Here is a 22,757-nt window from a genome sequence, read left to right on the forward strand (position 1 = left end):
GAAATACTTACCTTACAACGAGCCCCCGCCGTGCCGCTCAATCACCTGTATGATGGGCGACATGTTCAGTCGCCCGTCTTCCGGGATCGCGGCATCCGGCCATCTGCGCACGCACGCGGGAGCCGACGGTCACGGCACGGGACTCTGAAGGAACGGCACCAGCGGCCGTTCCTTCAGAGCGCATGCGCCAGTGAAGTCACTGGATGCATCGAAGGTAAATATCTCCTAAACGGTGCATGTTTAGGAGATATTTACAGTACCTATAGGTAAGCCTTAATATAGGCTTACCTATAGGTACAACTTGCCGAGGAGGGTTTACTTCCTCTTTAATAAATTTGGGCCAAAATGTATTCTGCTACATTTCTTTGGTGAAAAAATAACCCAAATCAATGTATATTATTTACTCTGTATAGAGTCTAAAATCTATGGTATTTGAAAACTGACCAATCCTGCTGTACACACACACATACAATAAATTACTATTTAATGGCAAATATTCTGGTAGTTTGCAAATCAAAAAAGAGGAAATCATTAGCTGGAGGGTAAAATTTTGTATTGATATCACACTGACCTGAATATACAGTAAGCCATAGCAGAAGATATAAAAGGTAACTGTAAAATGCCAAGAGTAAGGCCGAGTTAAAAGGTTGTTAAAAGTTTAGAAAGACTTATAAATGGCTTCATAAGAAATCCTGCAGCCTTATAGACATTTGTTGATTATTAAACTGCAGATGAGCAGCCTAAAAGCACCAGGATGATTTGAGGTTATACATTTTGGGGCTGCTTATCAGATGAGGTCGATATTTTGTAGCGATTCCTGTGTGAAAGCCTCCTAAAACCAAGTATTGAGCAGCCATCTGCAGAGAACCGTCACCATCTTGCAGGTATGGCCCTAAAGTCCCACTACTGAGAAGAACCAACATTTAGTAAAGCCAAAAAGCATGAGGATAGAAATAGATGTCAGGTAATTCAGCACTGGAACAAATGGGAAGGTATGCAACATTTAAATCAGAAGCAGAGTTTGTATTCAGGTAAAAGAAATCCTAGAACAGTCTATAATGCAATATTTTATGCACAAGGTGTCTTCCTCATTACAGTATCTTCCAGAATAAAAGTTTGCAGGCTGAGGGGCCTACTGCACAATATAACAAGAATGAATACTGTGCCTTCTATATGAGAAGAACCAGCTATTTGGTAATCCATACTTCTATTAACAGGCATCCTACTAAATATACATAAGAGTAATAAAATAAAAAACATGCACAAGACCTCACAGGACCTTCTGAAAAATACATATCTCTGTTCTTCAGCTTCTCCACAATATAATGGGCATGTTATATTAAGTGTATTTATCCATTTTCACAGCTTGCTTTCAAAGAATAAACACACCCAATTCATTAATAAATAATTGTGAGATTCTATCCAGTGTTCTATCTTAGTTGGACTAGCACAGTGTGACCCATCCGTCTGGAATGATATCCAAGAATACGAAGCAAATGGTATTTCAGCTTGTAGTTGTGTTTGCTTGAAGGCGCTCCAGGAGCTGGTCAGCCTGTAGAATATAAGACAGCAAATGTAATTTTTCGACCTTTAGCTACTGGTCATAGGAAATGACACAGAACAGTGGTCCATATTCAATGCACCTTCAATATATTATAAAACATAAAAGGTTCTGTCTTAGGTACCAATCTATCTATCTAGCTACACGAAAGGGAGTACAACCCTCAGATTTTTGTAAATATTTTATTATATCTTTTCATGTGACAACACTGAAGAAATGACACTTTGCTACAATGTAAAGTAGTGAGTGTACAGCGTGTATAACAGTGTATATTTGCTGTCCCCTCAAAATAACTCAACACACAGCCATTAATGTCTAAACTGCTGGCAACAAAAGTGAGTACACCCCTAAGTCAAAATGTCCAAATTGGGCCTAGTTAGCCATTTTCCCTCCCCAGTGTCATGTGACTTGTTCGTGTTACAAGGTTTCAGGTGTGAATGGGGAGCAGGTGTGTTAAATTTGGTGTTATTGCTTTCAATCTCTCATACTGGTCACTGGAAGTTCAACATGGCACCTCATGGCAAAGAACTCTCTGAGGATCTGAAAAACAAAAATATTTTTTGCGCTACATAAAAGGTGGCCTAGGCTATAAAAAGATAGCCAAGACCCTGAAACTGAGCTGCAGCATGGTGGCCAAGACCATACGGCGGTTTAACAGGACAGGTTACACTCAGAACAGGCCTGGCCACGGTCGACCAAAGCGTTGAGGGTACGTGCTCAGCATACTATCCAGAGGTTGTCTTTGGGAAATAAACATATGAGTGCTGCCAGCATTTCTTCAGAGGTTGAAGGGGTGGGTGGTCAGCCTGTCAGTGCTCAGACCATACGCCGCACACTGCATCAAGTTGGTCTGCATGGCTGTCATCTTAGAAGGAAGCCTCTTCTAAAGATGATGCAAAAGAAAGCCTGCAAACAGTTTGCTGAAGACTAAGCAGACTAAGGACATAGATTACTGGAACCATATCCTGTGGTCTAATGAGGCCAAGATAAACGTATTTGGTTCAGATGGTGTCAAGCGTGTGTGTGGCAACCAGGTGAGGAGTATAAAGACAAGTGTGTCTTGCCTACAGACAAGCATGGTGGTGGGAGTGTCATGGTCTGGGGCTGCGAGAATGCTGCCGAAACTGGGGAGCTACAGTTCATTGAGGGAACCATGAATGCCAACATGTACTGTGAAATTTGAAGCACAGCATGATCCCCTACCTTCAGAGACTGGGCCACAGGGCAGTATTCCAACATGATAACGACCCCAAACACACCTCCAAGACTACCACTGTCTTGCTAAAGAAGCTGAAGGTAAAAGGTAATGGACTGACCAAGCATGTCTCCAGACCTAAACCCTATTGAGCATCTGTGGCGCATCCTCAAATGGAAGGTGGAGGAGTGCAAGGTCTCTAACATCCACCAGCTATCTAATGTCATCATAGAGGAGTGGAAGAGGACTCCAGTGGCAACCTGTGAAGCTCTGATGAACTCCATGTCCAAGAGGGTGCTGGAAAATAAGGTTGGCTACACAAAATATTGACACTTTGGGCCCAATTTGAACATTTTCACTTTTGTTGCCAGTGATTTAGACATTAATGACTGTGTGTGTCATTTTGAGGGGACAGCAAATTTACACTGTTATACAAGCTGTACACTCATTACTTTACATTGTAGCAAAGTGTCATTTCTTCAGTGACGTCACATGAAAAGATATAATAAAATATTTGCATAAATGTGAGAGGTGTACTCACTTTTGTGAGATACTGTATATAGTAAAATAGATGTGATAAAAGGTGGGCTGTGACCCACTGGAAACATCAGCAACTAAAGCCTTTTGGATCATACTTAAAACATATGTAATCCCCAACAGTTTCTCTTATTTGCTTTCCATGCCCAAGAGGGTTAAGGCAGTGCTGGAAAATAATGGTGGCCACACAAAATATTGACACTTTGGGCCCAACTTGGACACTTTTGTTGCCAGCGGTTTAGACATTATTGGCTGTGTGTTGAGTTATTTTGAGGGGACAGCAAATTTACACTGTTATGCAAGCTGTACACTCACTACTTTATATTGTAGCAAAGTGACATTTCTTCAGTGTTGTCACATGAAAAGATATAATAAAATATTTACAAAAATGTGAGGGGTGTACTCACTTTTGTGAGATACTGTGTGTGTGTATATATATATTTCTCACCGAAAACCTTCTATTTAGCTATAGACCTTTTCATGGTTTACAACAGTTCTCTCATTTTTACAGCCCCGATAAAATGTACATTACATGCTTGAAAATACATTAGGGCTCCATTAGTTGTATATTTTCTTGAAGCCCATCTCCAGGCAAGAATTTAACCCCAAATAGAAGGGTTTTAGTGAGAAATACATGTCAACATACAGTATATCTTAGTACCTAAGACCGAATTCTATGATGTTTAATAATGTATTAAAGGTGCATCTGAATATGGACCACTGTTCTGTGTCCATTTCCACTATCACAATTCAAAAACAGCTTTTCTCACACAGCCACGACATTGTTTCACAGCGTCCTGTGAATGAATGAAATACTACAATCTACCATTGCGACAGATAGCTTGTAGTTCCTAATGAACTGTGAGGGCACTGGTAAGCTCTCTCCTAGTTCATTGATTCTTTCTGTCATTTAGTAACCATCTGCCCAGGAGGTAGGGGCAGACAGCTGACAGAGTCTGCAGGATCCTGGCATTGCACCCACATTCTCCTAATCATGGGTGCAATGCTTTACAGGCCTCAGTGTAAAAAAATACTAAATGCACATTTTTTTACCTGCAACTTAACACCTTCCTACCCTCTCACCCCTGTGATACTTTTTTTTTTAACCTTCTAAAGCATCTTATAAATCCACCATATATGTCCCCTACTGTCTCTGTTTCTGGGTGTAGGAGACTAGTATATCTACTGATGCAGCCATACCTGTGCCAGCAGTCCCCTTTTGTGATGCCATCCTAATCTTGATCCTAAGAAGAACAACACACATCGCCTAAGGCTGCTACGTGCTGGCGTCATGCCGCCACTTCCAGTTTCGGAACTCGCGGCCATTTCTGTGCACTTTCTGTAATTTGTTTTTATTCCTTGGCATCTGGATGCATGTTTTTAGTCAATATGTTGTCCATATAATTTTAAATAAAATACTACACTATATGCGGCCCCTTTGATGTTTGGCTCCTTGCGGTGGGCGCTTTTTCCTACACAGTGGCAGTGCACATGGTTCAGCAGCCTTATTGGTACCATCAAGAAACCTCACAAGTGTGGATAAATTTGGAGGTCCATACAGGAGAGGCCTTGATGGCTTGATAAGCGGTGGTGGATGTCCCTCATGTATTTGTTCACTGGACTTCTTTGGATGGACTATTCTCATTTATTGGTTTTATATATATTTATTGTTCACTTTATATTCTCACCAATTGATTATTATTTACTCACTAGCTGAGGTACTTATTATATGGTATATCAATTTGAGATTTTACTTATCTTTAGGCGCTGCACTTATTTACAGACTGTTGTTTTGGAACAACAGAATCTGTTTTGTCTGTTGCCAGTTAAACTGAAATCAGAAGTGCTCTGTACTTAACACTTATGTGTTCACTGTGAATAGTACACTTTAGCGTGATTTATTTCTACAATAATCACACATAACAAGAGGCAGCTTGTGCAAAAAAGTACCATCATTCAGTTGTGCCTAGGGCAGTACTTTGTTTGATTACAGTCCTATTTCCGGTTCCGGAGAGAGCAGAGATGGCCTCTTATCACTAACGCTAATGACTGCCTTTCTGGGTATGATCATAAACCATACAAGTAGGGTCAGAATGCCATAGTATATAATGGATACGTCTATGGTTTTACAGCAGCCACAACAACACATCTTTTATGTTTTTAGGTGTCAAGGATAGATGATACATAATGGGTGTGGAGATGGGTACATTGAAATAACTAACATTTCTATACTGCTGGTGATCTACTTTTTTGCCCCTCATTACTGAGATTCATAGGACATTGCTGGTGTTCACTATGGGATTTTTTTAATAAAGGAGTATAGACTTTTCATAGAGCAAACTGAATTTTCATATCAGGTAGTCAGAAGAGCTGATCTGCCTACTTATTCTGCATCATGAACTCAGTGAATTGAAGGCGTTGGATCAATAGCCAGGCTGCTAACATTTTCATGAGGAAAGTTCAGCAACGGCAAGCTACTTGTTTCCTTTGATTCCTTCCATATCTGGGCTGGTGTTGCAGACCTCTTTTTGAAAATGCTAGTTCTACATTATGTTGATCCTCTGATTTCAAAACGATCTATCTGAATTATTGTCCCAGAACAAGCATACTACGAATGTCAGAACTTTGGATTAATTTTTCATTCACTCAAAAAACACTGAGACCATTCAATCATATACAACATCAAGGCAACTGTTCAAAGCATTTTTAAAAGGTAAGAGAAGCAGTCAGCCCTATGTATTTCTCTCAATAGAGGTTTTCTTTAAAGCAGAACTAAAGGATGTTTTTAATGCAAACAACCATAAAAGTTGTTAAGTTAAAATATTGCATCCATGCTTTGCAAAACTTTTTGTATTGTGGCTTTTTCAGAAAGGTTTACTGCTGCTGTACGAGGCCAGGGATTCTATAAGACCTCTTGGCTTCAGCTCTGCTGTCTGAACAGCCTGGAGGTCATAGGCTCTCCATACTTCCCACTTAGTGTGTCATTATGACTTGATACTTGCATAAAAAGACAGTAACCATCACTAAACAGATCAATGTTGTGTGCCCCAGTCATATCCTGTGTTCTCCCTTCTCATTTGTTGACAATGCATTTTTGAAACAAGTAAGAATTGGCTTAAAAAGAGCGGACAAAGGGGAAATCGGGTGGGCATACAACTACCCTATTACACACATAGTTGGTAGAACCCCTTCATGTCCCTACCACTAATGCTGGCATATGGATGATATGAAATATGGAAAAGGGTAACATAGATTTTTAAGTATGTAAGCATGCACAATTTACAAATTGCAATTTCTGAGTGTTTGCATTAGAAAATAGTTGTTCTACTTTAAATATTAGATCATCTTTACTCACACATTAAAGCCTCTTCAACTACATGAATAATGTAATGTAAATAGGTCTCTAGCAGCTGTACTCCCCGCATTTTACATAATCACCTTTGAGTATTTTTTGCCGGTATTTACACAGCACTTTATATCAGTGCCAGGACAAGGTCATCCAGTGCCCAGGGAAAAGATGCCAAACTGCTCTTTTCCCCAATTTATGACGTGCAAGCTTAGGGGATCCAAGCAGTCACTCGCTTGTCTAAATCAGTAGGAAGGATGGCACCCCCATCCCTGCAGTAAACCATTGCATCCAGGGCATCCGCCGCACCCGTCCATTCCTTGTCCTGGCCCTGCTTTATATGCCGTACACTGACATCATTCCCTGCACACAAAAAGCCTATGATCTAAGGTCCCTATCACACATGCACACGTATACTAGGTCCAATTTTAGACAGAAGCTAATAAACTATGGATCCCTTCCTTTAACAAGAATAGTTACTACTACTACTACTACTACTAATACTACCTAAAGTGTCTGTCAAGCCATTTTCTTTTTTTTTTTTTTAAGGGAAAGACTAGAACCCCCTATCAGCCTTTTATTTTTGTCTGTGTCCTTGTTGCAGATTTTCTCTTGCTTCCTGTCTAGTGAAACCTTTGACCCCAGAGAGCACAAAAACATGACGGTTCTAATACCCCCGCACTGTATCAAACACTAAACAAAAAGTTTTGGCTTGACATACACTTTAAAACTAAACAATAGTTATATTACTCTACAGAAAAAACCTGTAGTAGTAATAGCTGCAAAAAACAAAATACTTCCAGGTGGTCGCCAATCCTGGCAGGCTCCATCTTTTCTTCAGCACAGGTCTCCTTTAAAGAGGTATTTTCACCTTGTCTATACAATGCAGAGAAAAGTGTCTCTGTAAAAGGTACCCGACACTCCTTACTCACCTTACTAGGACTGCCTTGTTACTCCTTCTCTGTCCAAAGCCAGCACTAAAAACAACTAGTGACCAAGAGACGTGATGATATCACTCCCCTGGTCATGTGATAGATGTTTGGGTCTAAGAATTAGCTGCCAGACCCAAGCACTATGACAGGGAAGGAGGTCACATGCTCCTCCAAACAACAATACAAGGAATTGCAGCTAGCTTTGGAAGAAGAAGAAGCAGCGGCAAGTGAATGAAGGTAAGGTGACCCTTACCAAAGACACTGTCACTTTGCCCTGCATGTGCAAGGTAACAATGGGGTTGATTTACTAAAATTGAAGAAAGCAAAATCTGGTGCAGCACCGCATAGAAGTAAATCAGCATCCAGGTTTTATGTCAAAGCTTAATTGAACAAGCTGATTGGCCACCGTGCAAGGCTGCAATCGATTTTGTACTCTTCCGTTTTAGGGCTGGTTCACATCACAAAAAAACACCCCAGATCCGTTTGCGATGCTTTTCTACAGGAGTGTTTTTAATGCGTTTTCAGATGCATTCCAGGTGCTTTTTTCTTCTTTTTCCTTGTTTTTTTCCCCACTACACTGGGGTCTGGTGCATTTTTTATGTGTTTTACCACATTCCAGTACAGTCCAGTGCAGCATGTTCTCCTTTTTTTTCTGGAACTGGAATGTTCTGGAACTGACCGCACTGGTGTAAACTATGCCACTGGAAACCATATAACCTACTTTCCATGTGTTTTTGATGCAGAAAAAAAAAAAATAAATAAACGCACTGGACTACATTAGGTGTGAAATCAACCCCAGTGTCTCTTTAAGGCTTGAAATGTCATAACTATATTCCTGCTGTGAGCTTATCTCTCTACCTGGCTCAGATGGAAATACTGTGTTGATTATAACATTTTCCAGCAAGACTGCACTACCACATGCTGCACTTACCGTGATAAACCAATAAGAATTGATTCTGTAAATCATTCTTGAAAGAAATCCCAGTTGGCTGGCTGGAGCCAGAACATGTAGATGCAAATGGGCTATCGAGCAGAAAGGAGGCCAATGGAAGCCTAACCTGATATTAAAAGAAAAGGGGAAAAAAAAAAATCAATACGTGGTTAGCATTAGGAAATCAAGGATGTCTTATGCAAAGCACTTTGCAGAGGATGCTGACTACAGTATTACAAGATGTTCAACATTTAACCCCCTATATACCCACAGTCTTCTTTTTACAATTCAGCCCACGTTCAAATCGGAGCCAATTGCTGGCAATGGCACCATGGTGCAACACCGACTTTGCAGCGCCACACTAGAGCTGCACGATTAATCGTATGAAAATCGCGATCTCGATTCACCCCCCCCTGACGATCTAAACCTGACATATTCTCGATTCTTTGCATAGCTGAGGGAGCAGAGAAAACAGCTGTGGAAAACTCCCAGTAACTATAAACAAAATGATTACATTGTATCTTTCCTCCTGCAAACGCCTATCAGCAAAGTCTCCCAGTAACTATAAACAAAATGATTACATTGTATCTTTTCCTTCCCTCTGCCAGGGAGAAAGGAAGTTTAACCTCTTAAAGACTAGACCTTTTTATGACACTTGTTGCTTGCAAGTTTAAAATCATTTTTTTTTGCTAGAAAAGTACTTAGAACCCCCAAACATTTTATATATTTTTTTAGCAGAGACCCGACAGAATAAAATGGCGATTGTTGTAATATTTTATGTCACACTGTATTTGCGCAGCAGTCTTTCAAACGCAATTAATAAACTTTAATGAATAAAAAAAAAATGTAACAGTAAAGTTATCCCAATTTTTTTTGTTACACAGAGAATCGTGATCTTTATTCCAAGCTAAAAAATCGTGATTCTCATTTTGGCCAGAATCGTGCAGCTCTACGCCACACCAATTCCCAAAAGTAGTTTCTGTACTAATTTTGGTGACTTCGGGGTGAGAATTCAATGGACATCTATGCAGGAACCCGCACAGATGCCTGTGAAATCGCCCCCCATGTCCGACTGAAAAATGCTGATTTGAAATCGTGCGAGTTCAGCTAAACTCAAACTGTTTCAAACTGGCCTCAGTGTGAGTCTACACTTAAAGTATAACTAAAGGCAAAACTTTTTTGCTACATTTCAGATAAGTGGAGAAGGGTTAAAACTCCTGTCAGATTTTTCTTATCCTCTGTCTAAAGATTCACCTATTTGCCATGTTTACTGTTATCACTGAAGGTATAAGAAAATACAAAATTTTGGATTGTCCCCAGAACAGTAATAGAGAGGGAAATTTTCTGATGGGGGCACTAGTTCTGGTGACCTTGTTAACAACCAGGGATTCCTTGACATTTGAGGAAATTTCTCCCACTTCCTGTTTTGACTATGGGCCAGGGAAAGGGAAGGGAAATATCCCCAATGAAACAGATAGAACTAAAGGCAAACTTTTTTTTTTCCTATCTATATTAAACTGGCCTCGCTTCTCACTTCCATTTACACAGTTCACAGAATGTCACAGGTCACAAAAAAACTGGACTGTCAATTAAAAGTTAAATCTTCCCAAAATATTTTTAGTTTTGGGTGAATGAGAGAGTGCTGAATCACAAGTTATCTCTTGCCAAGCAGTTAAATATGCCTTCCAGATTTTCCCCCACCACCTCCATTACAATAACAAGTAAAGAATTATCCCCCTCCAGTGGCACCTTTATGCCCCGTACACACGTTCCAATAATCGGGCGACTTATCGTTCGCATTTTGTTGCATGATACTAACATCGAATTCAACAATGCGTACAAACCATATGATTTTTGTCGTACTATTCTGGAAAAGCTTCCTGGTTGCTCAGCTACGTATCAGATGATGCAAAACAAAACAATGGCAGCCAGGCTTTTTCGGGGCTATTTTAGTGTTTCTGAGCATGCGCGGTCTTTGTCGATCGACTTTTAGCGTACGCATACTGTACTGACGAAACAATTATCGTTCGAGAAGATGTCGTACGACAGAAGTTTTCCTGTTTGTCCCTTCGGATTTTGTTGGACCAACTGTCGTGATCGGCTGTCGAAAGCTGTGTACTAACGATCAGATTATCGTGAGATCAGGTCGAAAGCGAGTTTTGTCGTACGATTATCGGAACGTGTGTACGGGGCATTAGTAATGAATCCGGCAAGAAAAGCCAGACTATCCTGCAATAGTTCTGAATAGTGAATAAGCTAAGCTCAGATGCAGAGGTATACCCAATGGAGTCCCTAGTAGTTAGACTAAGCCAGGGGGTGTTTTAACCGATTGGCATTAGCAAAATAAACCTTGTCCAATCTTCAAGACTTGATAAGTTCACAGACAGAGGGAAAGATTTACTAAGAGAATCTGGTGTAGTTGTCATAGTAACTAATCAGCTTCTAACTTCAGCTTGTTAATTAAACATTGACAAAAAAAAAAAACCTAGAAGCTGATTAGTTTCTATGCACAGCTGCACCAGTTTTAGTAAACTTCCCCATAGGCCCCTTTCACACATATGGACCATTCATTTCATCAGTTCAGTCACGTCAAAATGGATGAAGTATCATCAGTTTTTCGCCCGTTTTTTTACATCTACTACCAATGCAAAAACGGATGAAAAACAGACCGTTTGTCCATTTACATCCGTTTTTCGTCCGATCCTTTTTTTTTTTTAACGGAAGAAAAATAGAGCTTTCATCCGTTCAAAAAAAACAGATATTGATGGAAGTGGATGAAAACGGATGATCATCCATTTTTCCATGGGAATGCATTGATGTCCGTTTTTCATCCGTCAATGGATGGATGAAAAACAGACAAACGGCAGTAGAAAAAGGTTCATTTCTTAGTTTCCTTTACCATAACCATTTACCAGTACTTTTTCGACCTGTGCGTAAATACTCTGTGGTACATTCACACCAGCCCGGACTGCAGCAGCGGGCTAAGAATTGCATCGCATGCTAACACACCAGCGTTAAAAGCATAGTCCACCTTTCTGATCATATTTCATGTTACACCCATATTTAGGATGTAACATGAAACATTATTACATTCCAAAGTCCCTGCTCTCAAATCACTCCAAACTTACCTGAATTGTGAGGTTATTCTATCTGCACATACCCGTTTCCTTTTAAATTCAACGCAGTTGTGCATGGCTCCACCCACACAGTGGCCTCATCCATTCACAGGGATCTGTAAATGGAGGACAAGTCTTATTTGCCATTGCATCAAGGAACATGTAGATCTAGTTGGTGCACAGAGGCAGTGAAATCACTGCACCTGTAGTCCACTGTTTACTTCATCCTCCATACCCGAAGGGGAAAATTCTGCACGACCTGCTATGCACCGATTGTGCTTGTAATGCTCTTCAGGCTCCAATGCAAACATTATTAAATGCATATATACATACACATTTTTTTAAATTCCTCTTCTGCATTTATTACATTTTTGAAAAAGGTGGACTATGTCTTTAGGGCAGCCCATTTGTGTGCTTAGCACACAACAGATCAAAAATCACGCATGCAGCTTTTTGGTCAGGGCAGTCCCAACACATGGCAGTGCATTACAGCGTGTTGTGTGTTGCACCGCAAAGCAGGTGTGCTGGAAAGATGCATTGAGATGAATGGCACCACTTCGCAATAAAGTGCTAACACAAATTCATTCAGCAATTTCAACAGAACAGGATTACCTTATATCTTCCAAATCTTTGACATGATCTTTCTGTAGCACACTCTTCCCAACTTCTATCATATTCTTCACTAGAAAAATGAGTAAAAGAAACTGGTTAAGAACATTAAAAAATAGGAGACATCAAAACTAGTGATTTGTACGAACAGAAGCAGTTTAGCTAGTTCGTCAGCGATTACCCCCCCCCCCCCCACTCTTATAACAATTATCACTTACCCTAATTTAAATTTTTGGGCAGTAGCCAAAAATACACCCGAACCATACGAGGCCACATGCACTCAACATGGGGGGGAGGGGGGGGGGGGTGTCCCCCTCCCTGGCAAAGCACCTTGTCCCCATGTTGATAAGGATAAGTGACAACCCTGGCCCTGTGGTTGTGGAGGCATCCCCCATCAATCCCAGCCTTAGGATGTTTGCATTTGTTTTATTTGCCACATCCATTAGAGCAGTGGTCCTCAACCCTGGCCTACAGGGCCCACTAACAGGCCAGATTTTAGTTATTACCTTGGGGAGATGCAGACTAGAGTACTGCAATCACTGAGCAGCAAATGATATCACCTGGGATGTATTTCAGTTATCTTGCAAATCTGGCCTGTTAGTGGGCCCTGTAGGCCAGGGTTGAGGACCACTGCATTAGAGGGCTCACACAAGCTGTTGCAGTTTGAATTTATCCTGCATTACAAAAACTGGCAGTTAGTGAAGGAACCATATATTACTAAAGGAAATCTTGCACTTAGAATCCCAAAAAGATAAATAGTTGAATCAATATGCCAGCATCCATCACAATATAAGACTTTGGTGTACTGACTATTTTGAAATACAAACCTAATTTAATTCAGTAAAACAAAGCCTTTATTAGGAGTCTTTGTTAAAGCTTAACTCAAGAAGAAAATTTAAATAAATAGTGTATTGTGCATCAATGACCTTACTCCTCAATATTGATTCCAACCACCTCTTTGTAAGCCACCCTGCAGTGTCATGGATAAAAGTCACAATTTCCTCTATAAGCCAAACTAATTTCCTGCCCTGGGGACCAGATATTTTTTCCCTCTGGTTCTCTTCTTGGGCACTGGTCCCCTCACCACTCCTGTGAGTTCTTTTGCCTATGAAGTATATGAGAGAGGACCTGGACACTGGAAGTGTCACCTCCACCAATAGCGGGCGTCCACATATATGAGGGAGGACCTGGACGCTGGAAGTGTCACCTCCACCAATAGCAGGCGTCCACATATATGAGAGAGGACCTGGACGCTGGAAGTGTCACCTCCACCAATAGCAGGCGTCCACATATATGAGAGAGGACCTGGACGCTGGAAGTGTCACCTCCACCAATAGCAGGCGTCCACATATATGAGGGAGGACCTGGACACTGGAAGTGTCACCTCCACCAATAGCAGGCATCCACATATATGAGGGAGGACCTGGACGCTGGAAGTGTCACCTCCACCAATAGCAGGCATCCACATATATGAGGGAGGACCTGGACGCTGGAAGTGTCACCTCCACCAATAGCAGGCATCCACATATATGAGGGAGGACCTGGACGCTGGAAGTGTCACCTCCACCAATAGCAGGCATCCACATATATGAGGGAGGACCTGGACGCTGGAAGTGTCACCTCCACCAATAGTAGGCGTCCACATATATGAGAGAGGACCTGGACGCTGGAAGTGTCACCTCCACCAATAGCAGGCATCCACATATATGAGGGAGGACCTGGACGCTGGAAGTGTCACCTCCACCAATAGCAGGCATCCACATATATGAGGGAGGACCTGGACGCTGGAAGTGTCACCTCCACCAATAGCAGGCGTCCACATATATGAGAGAGGACCTGGATGCTGGAAGTGTCACCTCCATCAATAGCAGGCGTCCACATATATGAGGGAGGACCTGGACGCTGGAAGTGTCACCTCCACCAATAGCAGGCGTCCACATATATGAGAAAGGACCTGGACGCTGGAAGTGCCACCTCCACCAACTCGATCTTGATCCAGTGCTGTGCCCGTCTTTCCTCAAAAGGCTCAGAGACAGCAGTGGGAGTTATTGGCTCTTGCTGCTGTCAATCAAATCCTGTAAAGAGGGAGCAGGGGCGGGGCCGATCCACACTGTGTATGTCAATGAACACACATAGCCCAGCTTGAAGCCCCTTCCATAGCATGCAGCTTGTTAAGAGGGCACTCAAAAGGCAGAAGGAGCAGAGAGAGAGCCAACGGGGGACCCTAGCAGAGAAGGTACAAGACTGCTGTATGTAAAGCAGGTAAGTATATTATGTTTAATATTTTAATAAAAAAAGCTTTACAATCACTTTAAGGCCTTGTTTACATATCCCTGCGAGTGTCGCATCTAACTGCATGGGGATGAACAGGGACTTTGTTCATCCCTGTGCAGACAACCCCTTCCATGTCAATTAGGACACAGCAGCTGAATAGACACAGCTGCTGCTCCAAATTTAAATCTTTAACCCTTTGTTAGGACAGACAATGGTCAACTCTAGTATACAACTGATAATGGAATCTGCCAGCACAGTACAGACAGGGTTAATTATGGCAAAAACAGCTCCCCAGCCCTTAATAGAGAACTAGAAGGATTTTCCAGAGTTGAAGCTACCAGAAAAAAAATCTAAAATAAATGGTAAGCTGCAATTTTGTAATATTGTTTTCAGATTATGCTTTGTGAGTGAGAACAAGTAACAAATATAAAGTAGGCGTTATCCCAATTTGGCTTTAAAAGTGGAAAAACACTTAAAAGCAACACACCATGCAACTGCAGATCTGAAACCTCCAGTAATCTTTTTGTAAGTAAACCGAAATTTACTTTGGATTCAGGAAGACTTTTGGGTATTGCATGGCCCCTGGCATCTGACCTGGCACTGCATTTTGATGATCAGTCTGGAACAGATACTCAGCTATGACACCAGAAAAAAGCATACTGACGCAACAGATCCTTGGGACTAATGGACAATGAGAAGGTGTGGAAGGCCAAGGTCTTTAACCACTTGCCGACCAGCCGCCTGCAGATGTACGGCGGCCGGTCGGCTCTCCCAGGCAAAGTCCCGAACATTTACGGCGCTCGCCTGGGAGGAGCTAGGGGGCAAGCGATGCACCGCCGGTGACGCGCTCCCACCACCACTCGCCAGCGGGAAAGCCAGTGCGTGTGACAGGTGGCTCCGATGGCCGCCGGCCACCAGTGATCTCCCCCTGCTGACAGAGAAGGACAGATGGCTGATGTAAACACAGCCGTCCGTCCTTCTCCCTGAGAAGATCACAGAGACCATGTGATCCTGCTATATAGGATCGCATGTCTCTATGGTCATCTCACAAGCCCAACCCCCCCCACAGTTAGAATCACTCCTCTAGACTTACATTTAACCCCTTGATCACCAATAGTATTAACCCCTTCCCTGCCAATGGCATTATTACAGTAACAGTGCATATTTTTAGCACTGATTACTGTAGTAATGTCACTGGTACCCCCAAAAGTGTCAAAAATGTCAGTTAGGGTTTCGATCTGTCTGCCAAAATGTCGCAGTCCTGCAAAAAAAAAAAATCTCAGATCGCCGCCATTACTAGTAAAAAAACCTCAAAAACAATAAAAATGACAAATATCTTTCCTGTAGTTAGTAAACGCAATAACTTTTGTGCAAACCAATCACAATACGCTTATTGCGATTTTTTTTACCAAAAATATGTAGCAGAAAACAAATTTTTTTTTGGGAATGTTATATAGCAGAATGTGAAATATATTGTTTTTTTTTTCAAAATTGTCGCTTATTTTTTTGTTTATAGCGCAGAAAATAAAACTCGCACAGGTGATCAAATACCACCAAAACAAAGCTCTACTTGTGGGAAAAAAAGGACATCAATTTTGTTTGGGTACGGCGTCGCACGACCGCGCAAATGTCCGATAAAGTAACGCAGTGCCAAATTGCAAAATAGGGCCTGGTCATTAAGCAGCAAAATCTTACGGTCTTAAAGTGGTTAATTTTTCTATTTTCTATTCTATGAGGTAGGTGGTGGAGACTTTTCTTATGTTCTAGATCAGGGGTACTCAAATGTAAACTTGAAAGGTCCACTTACCAATTTTCCATTCGGTCTGAGGTCCGGAAAAGTGACCGTCAAAATGTCAGAATGCCAACAACAAAAAAAGGCATTCCCCAAAACTTTTGAACTATACACAAAAAAATGACCTAACAAATACACAACCAATATGTGAATTATGACACGGTTTGATCCATAGATTGGAGAGACTGCAAGCAGAATTTTGTGTCTTTTAGCTATTCTTTGCCTCAGCCTGATCTATAATTTAAGGCCATTGTGCCCGCAATGATGGAAAACCAATATATATGTGCACGTAAAATAAATCTATAAATTTTAATTATACAGAAATGTTTTTAAAAAGATTAATGTATTTCACCTGCATATCCACTGAAAATATACAGAAAAAATAGTTTCTACTACTGTAAACCATAACAATGAAGTTTCCCTGCATTTTTAAATGATTATTTTCATTATATTATATGAAAATAAATCTTTAAAAATGCAGTGAGACTTCATTGTTATGGTTTACAGTAGTAGAAACTATTTTTGCTGTATATTTTCAGTGGATATGCAGGTGAAATACATGAATCCTTTTAAAAACATTTCTGTAGTTCTGTATAGATTTATTTTACGTGCAAGCATTCAGCATTCCCGCACTTACTTGTCTTCCCAGTTGCTGTAGAGAAGACACTTCAGAGCACTTTCTGTGTGATGAGAGGTCTTTTGTTTAGACTTAGCAGGGCTACCATAGTAGTAGTAAATGCAGGAGGGGATTGAGAGAAGGAATCGTTGGAATGTGACAGTATGTGGGGGTTATTTCCTCCTTGTCGTGTCTCCTCATGAGTAGTTGAGTGCTGTGCCTGCATAGGAGGCGGGCCGGCGCCATCTTGGCTGCCCGGCCTATGATGTGGGGAGAAATAATTCACTAGTTTATTAGGCTTACCCCGCTCCTTCCTCTTAGGTGGCATTATTGGTAGTCGGTTGGGATGCAGGGATGGTCGGGATGTGGGTTTGGAGTGACCCCCTTTAATGTGGTAGGTCCCGGTCTGTCTGCTTGGCAAGGAGCTGAGCATTCAGACGTCCATGCACCTCGCCGGCCAGATCGGCCCCCCCTCAGAGCACTTTCTAATAGAAGAGTGGAGGAGCTTAGGCGCAAGGAGGAATAAGTTCATCCTCCGCTGTGAATGCTGGGCGGCGGGCGTGTGACGTCACTGGTTGCTAGACGCCAGGCGGCCAGTGATCTAGAAACCAGTGATCTGGAAAACAACCAATCAGCACACACCGCTTCCGCGGTCCAGATTTAAGCGCGTCTGGGTCCGGACGCGGCCTGTAGTCCGCCTATTGAGGACCCCGGTTCTAGATTGTAACAGAAGATGAACTGGAAACAAATAGCTAAGGCTGATGCTAATCATATACACAGCTTGCGGTCTTACCTAGTGGTACATGTTCATTGGTTAGGGTTTTGCAGTTCCCTATATGCTTCTTGGGTACCACTAGAAAATGATGTGGTGCTCCAGGTCTTATGTCTCTAAAGCAGGCCATATCCTCCTGTGAACAAAATCAAATCACATTAATAAAAACAGAACCCAATAAGAGTTATACAAAAAAAAGATCCAAAAAGGTACAAAAATAACCAAGTTGGGATACCAATACTATAGTTGTCAATTTATAAAGGAGCCAAAAAATAAACATGCCACAAACCTGGGTAATTCAAACTGAACATTTGAAGAAAAAATATTATAGAAGTTACCTTTTGTGTAAAGCAATGACTTTAGATCCAGTACATCTACAAATCTTCATATTTCCTGCATAAGTGATAAGTTTATCTAAACCCAAAAACAAAAATGTGTTGTGCTGCAGTTTACCAGTCATTAGAAGTAGTGGTGGTTTTAGTTTTATTGTTTTCAGGCATTTTTTTTCCTGTATGTTCACCTGGTTATTCTGGGAATAACACTTCCTGTACTAGGGTGTCTACGCCTCTCTACTTCACTGTATCTATAGAGTGAGTCACAAATGTCACCCAAGCTGGCCCCTGAAAAATGTCTGCCTTTATCTCCTTTACAAGTGGGGGGAAGTCAGGGGGCACTATGATGGGGACCCCTGATGTAAGGGGCCAATCTGAGGGGGACACCCGATGTAAGGGGCCAATCTGAGGGGGACACCCGATGTAAGTAGGCTTTTCTATGTAGACACACGATGTAAGCGGGCTTTCTTATAGGGACACCTGGTATAAGCGGGCTTTCCTATGGGGACTCCTGATGCCCAGGGTACCTCTCCCATGGGGACTCCTGATGCCCAGGGGGCCTCTCCCATGGGGACTCCTGATGCCCAGGGGGCCTCTCCCATGGGGACTCCTGATGCCCAGGGGGCCTCTCCCATGGGGACTCCTGATGCCCAGGGGGCCTCTCCCATGGGGACTCCTGATGCCCCAGGGGGCCTCTCCCATGGGGACTCCTGATGCCCCAGGGGGCCTCTCCCATGGGGACTCCTGATGCCCAGGGGGCCTCTCCCATGGGGACTCCTGATGCCCCAGGGGGCCTCTCCCATGGGGACTCCTGATGCCCAGGGGGCCTCTCCCATGGGGACTCCTGATGCCCAGGGGGCCTCTCCCATGGGGACTCCTGATGCCCAGGGGGCCTCTCCCATGGGGACTCCTGATGCCCCAGGGGGCCTCTCCCATGGGGACTCCTGATGCCCCAGGGGGCCTCTCCCATGGGGACTCCTGATGCCCAGGGGGCCTCTCCCATGGGGACTCCTGATGCCCTCTCCCATGGGGACTCCTGATGCCCCAGGGGGCCTCTCCCATGGGGACTCCTGATGCCCCAGGGGACTTCTCCGATGGGGACTCCTGATGCCCCAGGGGGCCTCTCCCATGGGGACTCCTGATGCCCCAGGGGGCCTCTCCCATGGGGACTCCTGATGCCCTCTCCCATGGGGACTCCTGATGCCCCAGGGGGCCTCTCCCATGGGGACTCCTGATGCCCCAGTTGGCCTCTCCCATGGGGACTCCTGATGCCCCAGGGGGCCTCTCCCATGGGGACTCCTGATGCCCTCTCCCATGGGGACTCCTGATGCCCAGGGGGCCTCTCCAATGGGGACTCCTGATGCCCAGGGGGCCTCTCCCATGGGGAATCCTGATGCCCAGGGGGCCTCTCCCATGGGGACTCCTGATGCCCAGGGGGCCTCTCCCATGGGGACTCCTGATGCCCAGGGGGCCTCTCCCATGGGGACTCCTGATGCCCTCTCCCATGGGGACATCTGATGCAATGGGACTCTGATGTGGACACCTAATGTAATGACGTTATGGGGACACCTTTTTTCAGGGGGCACATATGATGAGTACATATATGATATATCCTATCTGATTCATAGCACAAACATGATATTAATGGGAAGGAAGGAGCATGTTTTTTTTTTTTTTTTTTTTAAACCTAGTTTTACTGGTTTGATTTCACATACTGTTCACAATATCATGTTCTGGTGTCTTTCCCAGGCATCTGGTTAAGCTTTGACAAAACAAAACTGAAAGCTGATTTGTTTCGATGCAAAGCTGCACCACATTTAGCATTCTCCAATTTTAGTAAATCAACCCCACAGATTCTCTTGTGGGAAAAAAATAAAATAAACCTGCCTGCTCATGGTCTTCTACACACTGTACACTGCGCTACACATGTGCAGCTCGGTTTACATTTCACCACGGTGCCTGTGTGCCTGGATGACTGCGCATGAATGGAAGCGATGTCATCCTATATCAGCCAAACAAGAAGGCCAAACACAGGTACCTGGGAAAAAGATGGGGAGAAGATGCCGGCATTGGACCCTGCAGACATTGGACAGCAGAAGAAAGTATTGAAGACTTTTGTTCTTCTTTATGTGTTTGGCGCATCAAATAATCTGTCAGTCATATTTCTGATTGGACAGTAGATTTATCAATAATACGATCGTATATAAAATGGTTCACTGTGAGGTTGAGAACAATTGTTATAAATCACTACTAATGGAGCAATAAAGCTTACATGTAAGTGACCTCCAGCTAGAGCTGCACGATTAATCGTATGAAAATCGCAATCTCGATTCACCCCCCCCCCCCCCTGAATATGCTCGATTCTTTGCATAGCTGCATAGCAGAGAGAACAGCTGTGGAAAAAAAAAAAAAAAGCCTCCTGGCAAATGCATCAGCATTAAGTCTCCCAGTAACTATAAACAAAAATGATTACATTGTATCTTTTCCTTCCCTCTGCCAGGGAGAAAGGAAATTTAACCTCTTAAGGACTGGACCTTTTTCTGACACTTGTTGGTTGCAAGTTAAAATGTTTTTCTTTTGCTAGAAAAGTACTTAGAACCCCCAAACATTTTATATATTTTTTTTAGCAGAGACCCTACAGAATAAAATGGCGATTGTTGTAATATTTTATGTCACACTGTATTTGCGCAGCAGTCTTTCAAACGCAATTAATAGACTTTAATGAATAAAAAAAAAAAAACGTAACAGTAAAGTTATCCCAATTTTTTTTTTTTTTGTTACACAGAGAATCGTGATCTTTATTCCAAGCTAAAAAATCGTGATTCTCATTTTGGCCAGAATCGTGCAGCTCTACCTCCAGCTGGGTCTAGTGATGACATGACTTGGTATGAGCACAGGCTAATGACTGTGCATGAATCTGACAGCTAGCAGTGATTGGTAAGGCTTGGTCTGCTCTAGTAATCCTCAGATACCAATCAGAACTAGTGCTTCTTAGAGCTAAGTAATTGTATCCTGGACTAGAATGATCCTGGTGCAGTGTTGGAATTCCCATAGAGTGCAGTGTTATAAGTGTGTAATGTCATAGATCTCCCATACAGTGCAGTGTTATTGGTGTGTAATGTCATAGATCTCCCATACAGTGCAGTGTTATTGGTGTGTAATGTCATAGATCTCCCATACAGTGCAGTGTTATTAGTGCATGATGTCATATATCTCCCATACAGTGCAGTGTTATTAGTGTGTGATGTCATAGATCTCCCATACAGTGCTGTGTTATTAGTGCATGATGTCATATATCTCCCATACAGTGCAGTGTTATTAGTGTGTGATGTCATAGATCTCCCATACAGTGCAGTGCTATTCCTGTATGATGTCATAGATCTCCCATACAGTGCAGTGTTATTAGTGTGTGATGTCATAGAGCTCCTATACAGTGCAGTGTTATTAGTGTGTGATGTCATATAGCTCCTATACAGGGCAGTGTTATTGGTATATGATGTCATAGAGCTCAAATACAGTGCAGTGTTATTAATGTGTGATGTCATAGATCTCCCATACAGTGCAGTGTTATTAGTGTGTGATGTCATAGATCTCCCATACAGTGCAGTGTTATTAGTGTGTGATGTCATAGAGCTCCTATACAGTGCAGTGTTATTAGTGTGTGATGTCATATAGCTCCTATACAGGGCAGTGTTATTGGTGTATGATGTCATAGAGCTCAAATACAGTGCAGTGTTATTAATGTGTGATGTCATAGATCTCCCATACAGTGCAGTGTTATTGGTGTGTGATGTCATAGAGCTCCCATACAGTGCAGTGTTATTGGTGTGTGATGTCATAGATCTCCTATACAGTGCAGTGTTATTGGTGTGTGATGTCATAGAGCTCCCATACAGTGCAGTGTTATTGGTGTGTGATGTCATAGAGCTCCCATACAGTGCAGTGTCATTGGTGTGTGATGTCATAGAGCTCCCATACAGTGCAGTGTCATTGGTGTGTGATGTCATAGATCTCCCATACAGTGCAGTGTTATTGGTGTGTGATGTCATAGAGCTCCCATGCAGTGCAGTTATTAGTGTGTGATGTCATAGATCTCTCATACAGTGCAGTGTCATTGGTGTGTGATGTCATAGAGCTCCCATACAGTGCAGTTATTAGTGTGTGATGTCATAGATCTCCCATACAGTGCAGTGTTATTAGTGTGTGATGTCATAGAGCTCCCATACAGTGCCGTGTTATTAATGTGTGATGTCATAGAGCTCCTATACAGTGCAGTGTTATTAGTGTGTGATGTCATAGATCTCCCATACAGTGCAGTGTTATTAGTGTGTGATGTCATAGAGCTCCCATACAGTGCAGTTATCAGTGTGTAATGTCATAGATCTCCCATACAGTGCAGTGTCATTGGTGTGTGATGTCATAGAGCTCCCATACAGTGCAGTGTTATTGGTGTGTGATGTCATAGAGCTCCCATACAGTGCAGTGTTATTGGTGTATGATGTCATAGAGCTCCCATACAGTGCAGCCCCTCTACTCACATCAGAGTGCAGTAGCTCGGAGCCGCCATCCTGGTTGTTGGAGATCCTGCAGAAGATACACCTGCTGTCATAGCTGTCTGGGCTCTGCTCCTCACCCTCCGCTGACATGCTGTCCCCTTGTCCCCGAACACACACCGGTGTACTGCTCAGACCCCGCCCTGCCTGGGCTTCCCTTTGTGTCAGGCTCCGCCCATCCTCTGGCCTCG

The 22,757-nt window shown here is 42.8% G+C and overlaps 1 protein-coding gene across 1 annotated transcript; it reads right to left on the minus strand.

The window, feature by feature from the left end:
• Window positions 1-508: 508 nt before the first annotated feature.
• HINT3 (histidine triad nucleotide binding protein 3) lies at window positions 509-22,751 on the minus strand. Its single transcript, XM_082249698.1, has 5 exons — window positions 22,552-22,751; window positions 17,703-17,817; window positions 12,231-12,300; window positions 8,503-8,629; window positions 509-1,552 (listed from the first exon to the last, which is right to left on the minus strand). Exons 1-5 carry the CDS (start codon window positions 22,657-22,659, stop codon window positions 1,505-1,507), a joined length of 468 nt encoding a protein of 155 aa, XP_082105824.1. The 5' UTR covers window positions 22,660-22,751; the 3' UTR covers window positions 509-1,504.
• Window positions 22,752-22,757: the final 6 nt, after the last annotated feature.

The sequence above is a fragment of the Pelophylax lessonae genome (genome assembly GCF_965119305.1).
Source record: "Pelophylax lessonae genome assembly, chromosome: 3".
In the NCBI taxonomy this organism is placed as follows: domain Eukaryota; kingdom Metazoa; phylum Chordata; class Amphibia; order Anura; family Ranidae; genus Pelophylax; species Pelophylax lessonae.

Excerpts from the sequence above, each read along its gene's own strand:
- HINT3 (XM_082249698.1), bottom strand. The coding sequence starts at position 22,659 with ATGTCAGCGGAGGGTGAGGAGCAGAGCCCAGACAGCTATGACAGCAGG. Across the intron at positions 17,818-22,551 it reads CCGAGCTACTGCACTCTGAT|GAGGATATGGCCTGCTTTAG; the intron begins GTGAGTAGAGGG and ends TTTTGTTCACAG. Across the intron at positions 12,301-17,702 it reads CAATGAACATGTACCACTAG|TGAAGAATATGATAGAAGTT; the intron begins GTAAGACCGCAA and ends TCATTTTTCTAG.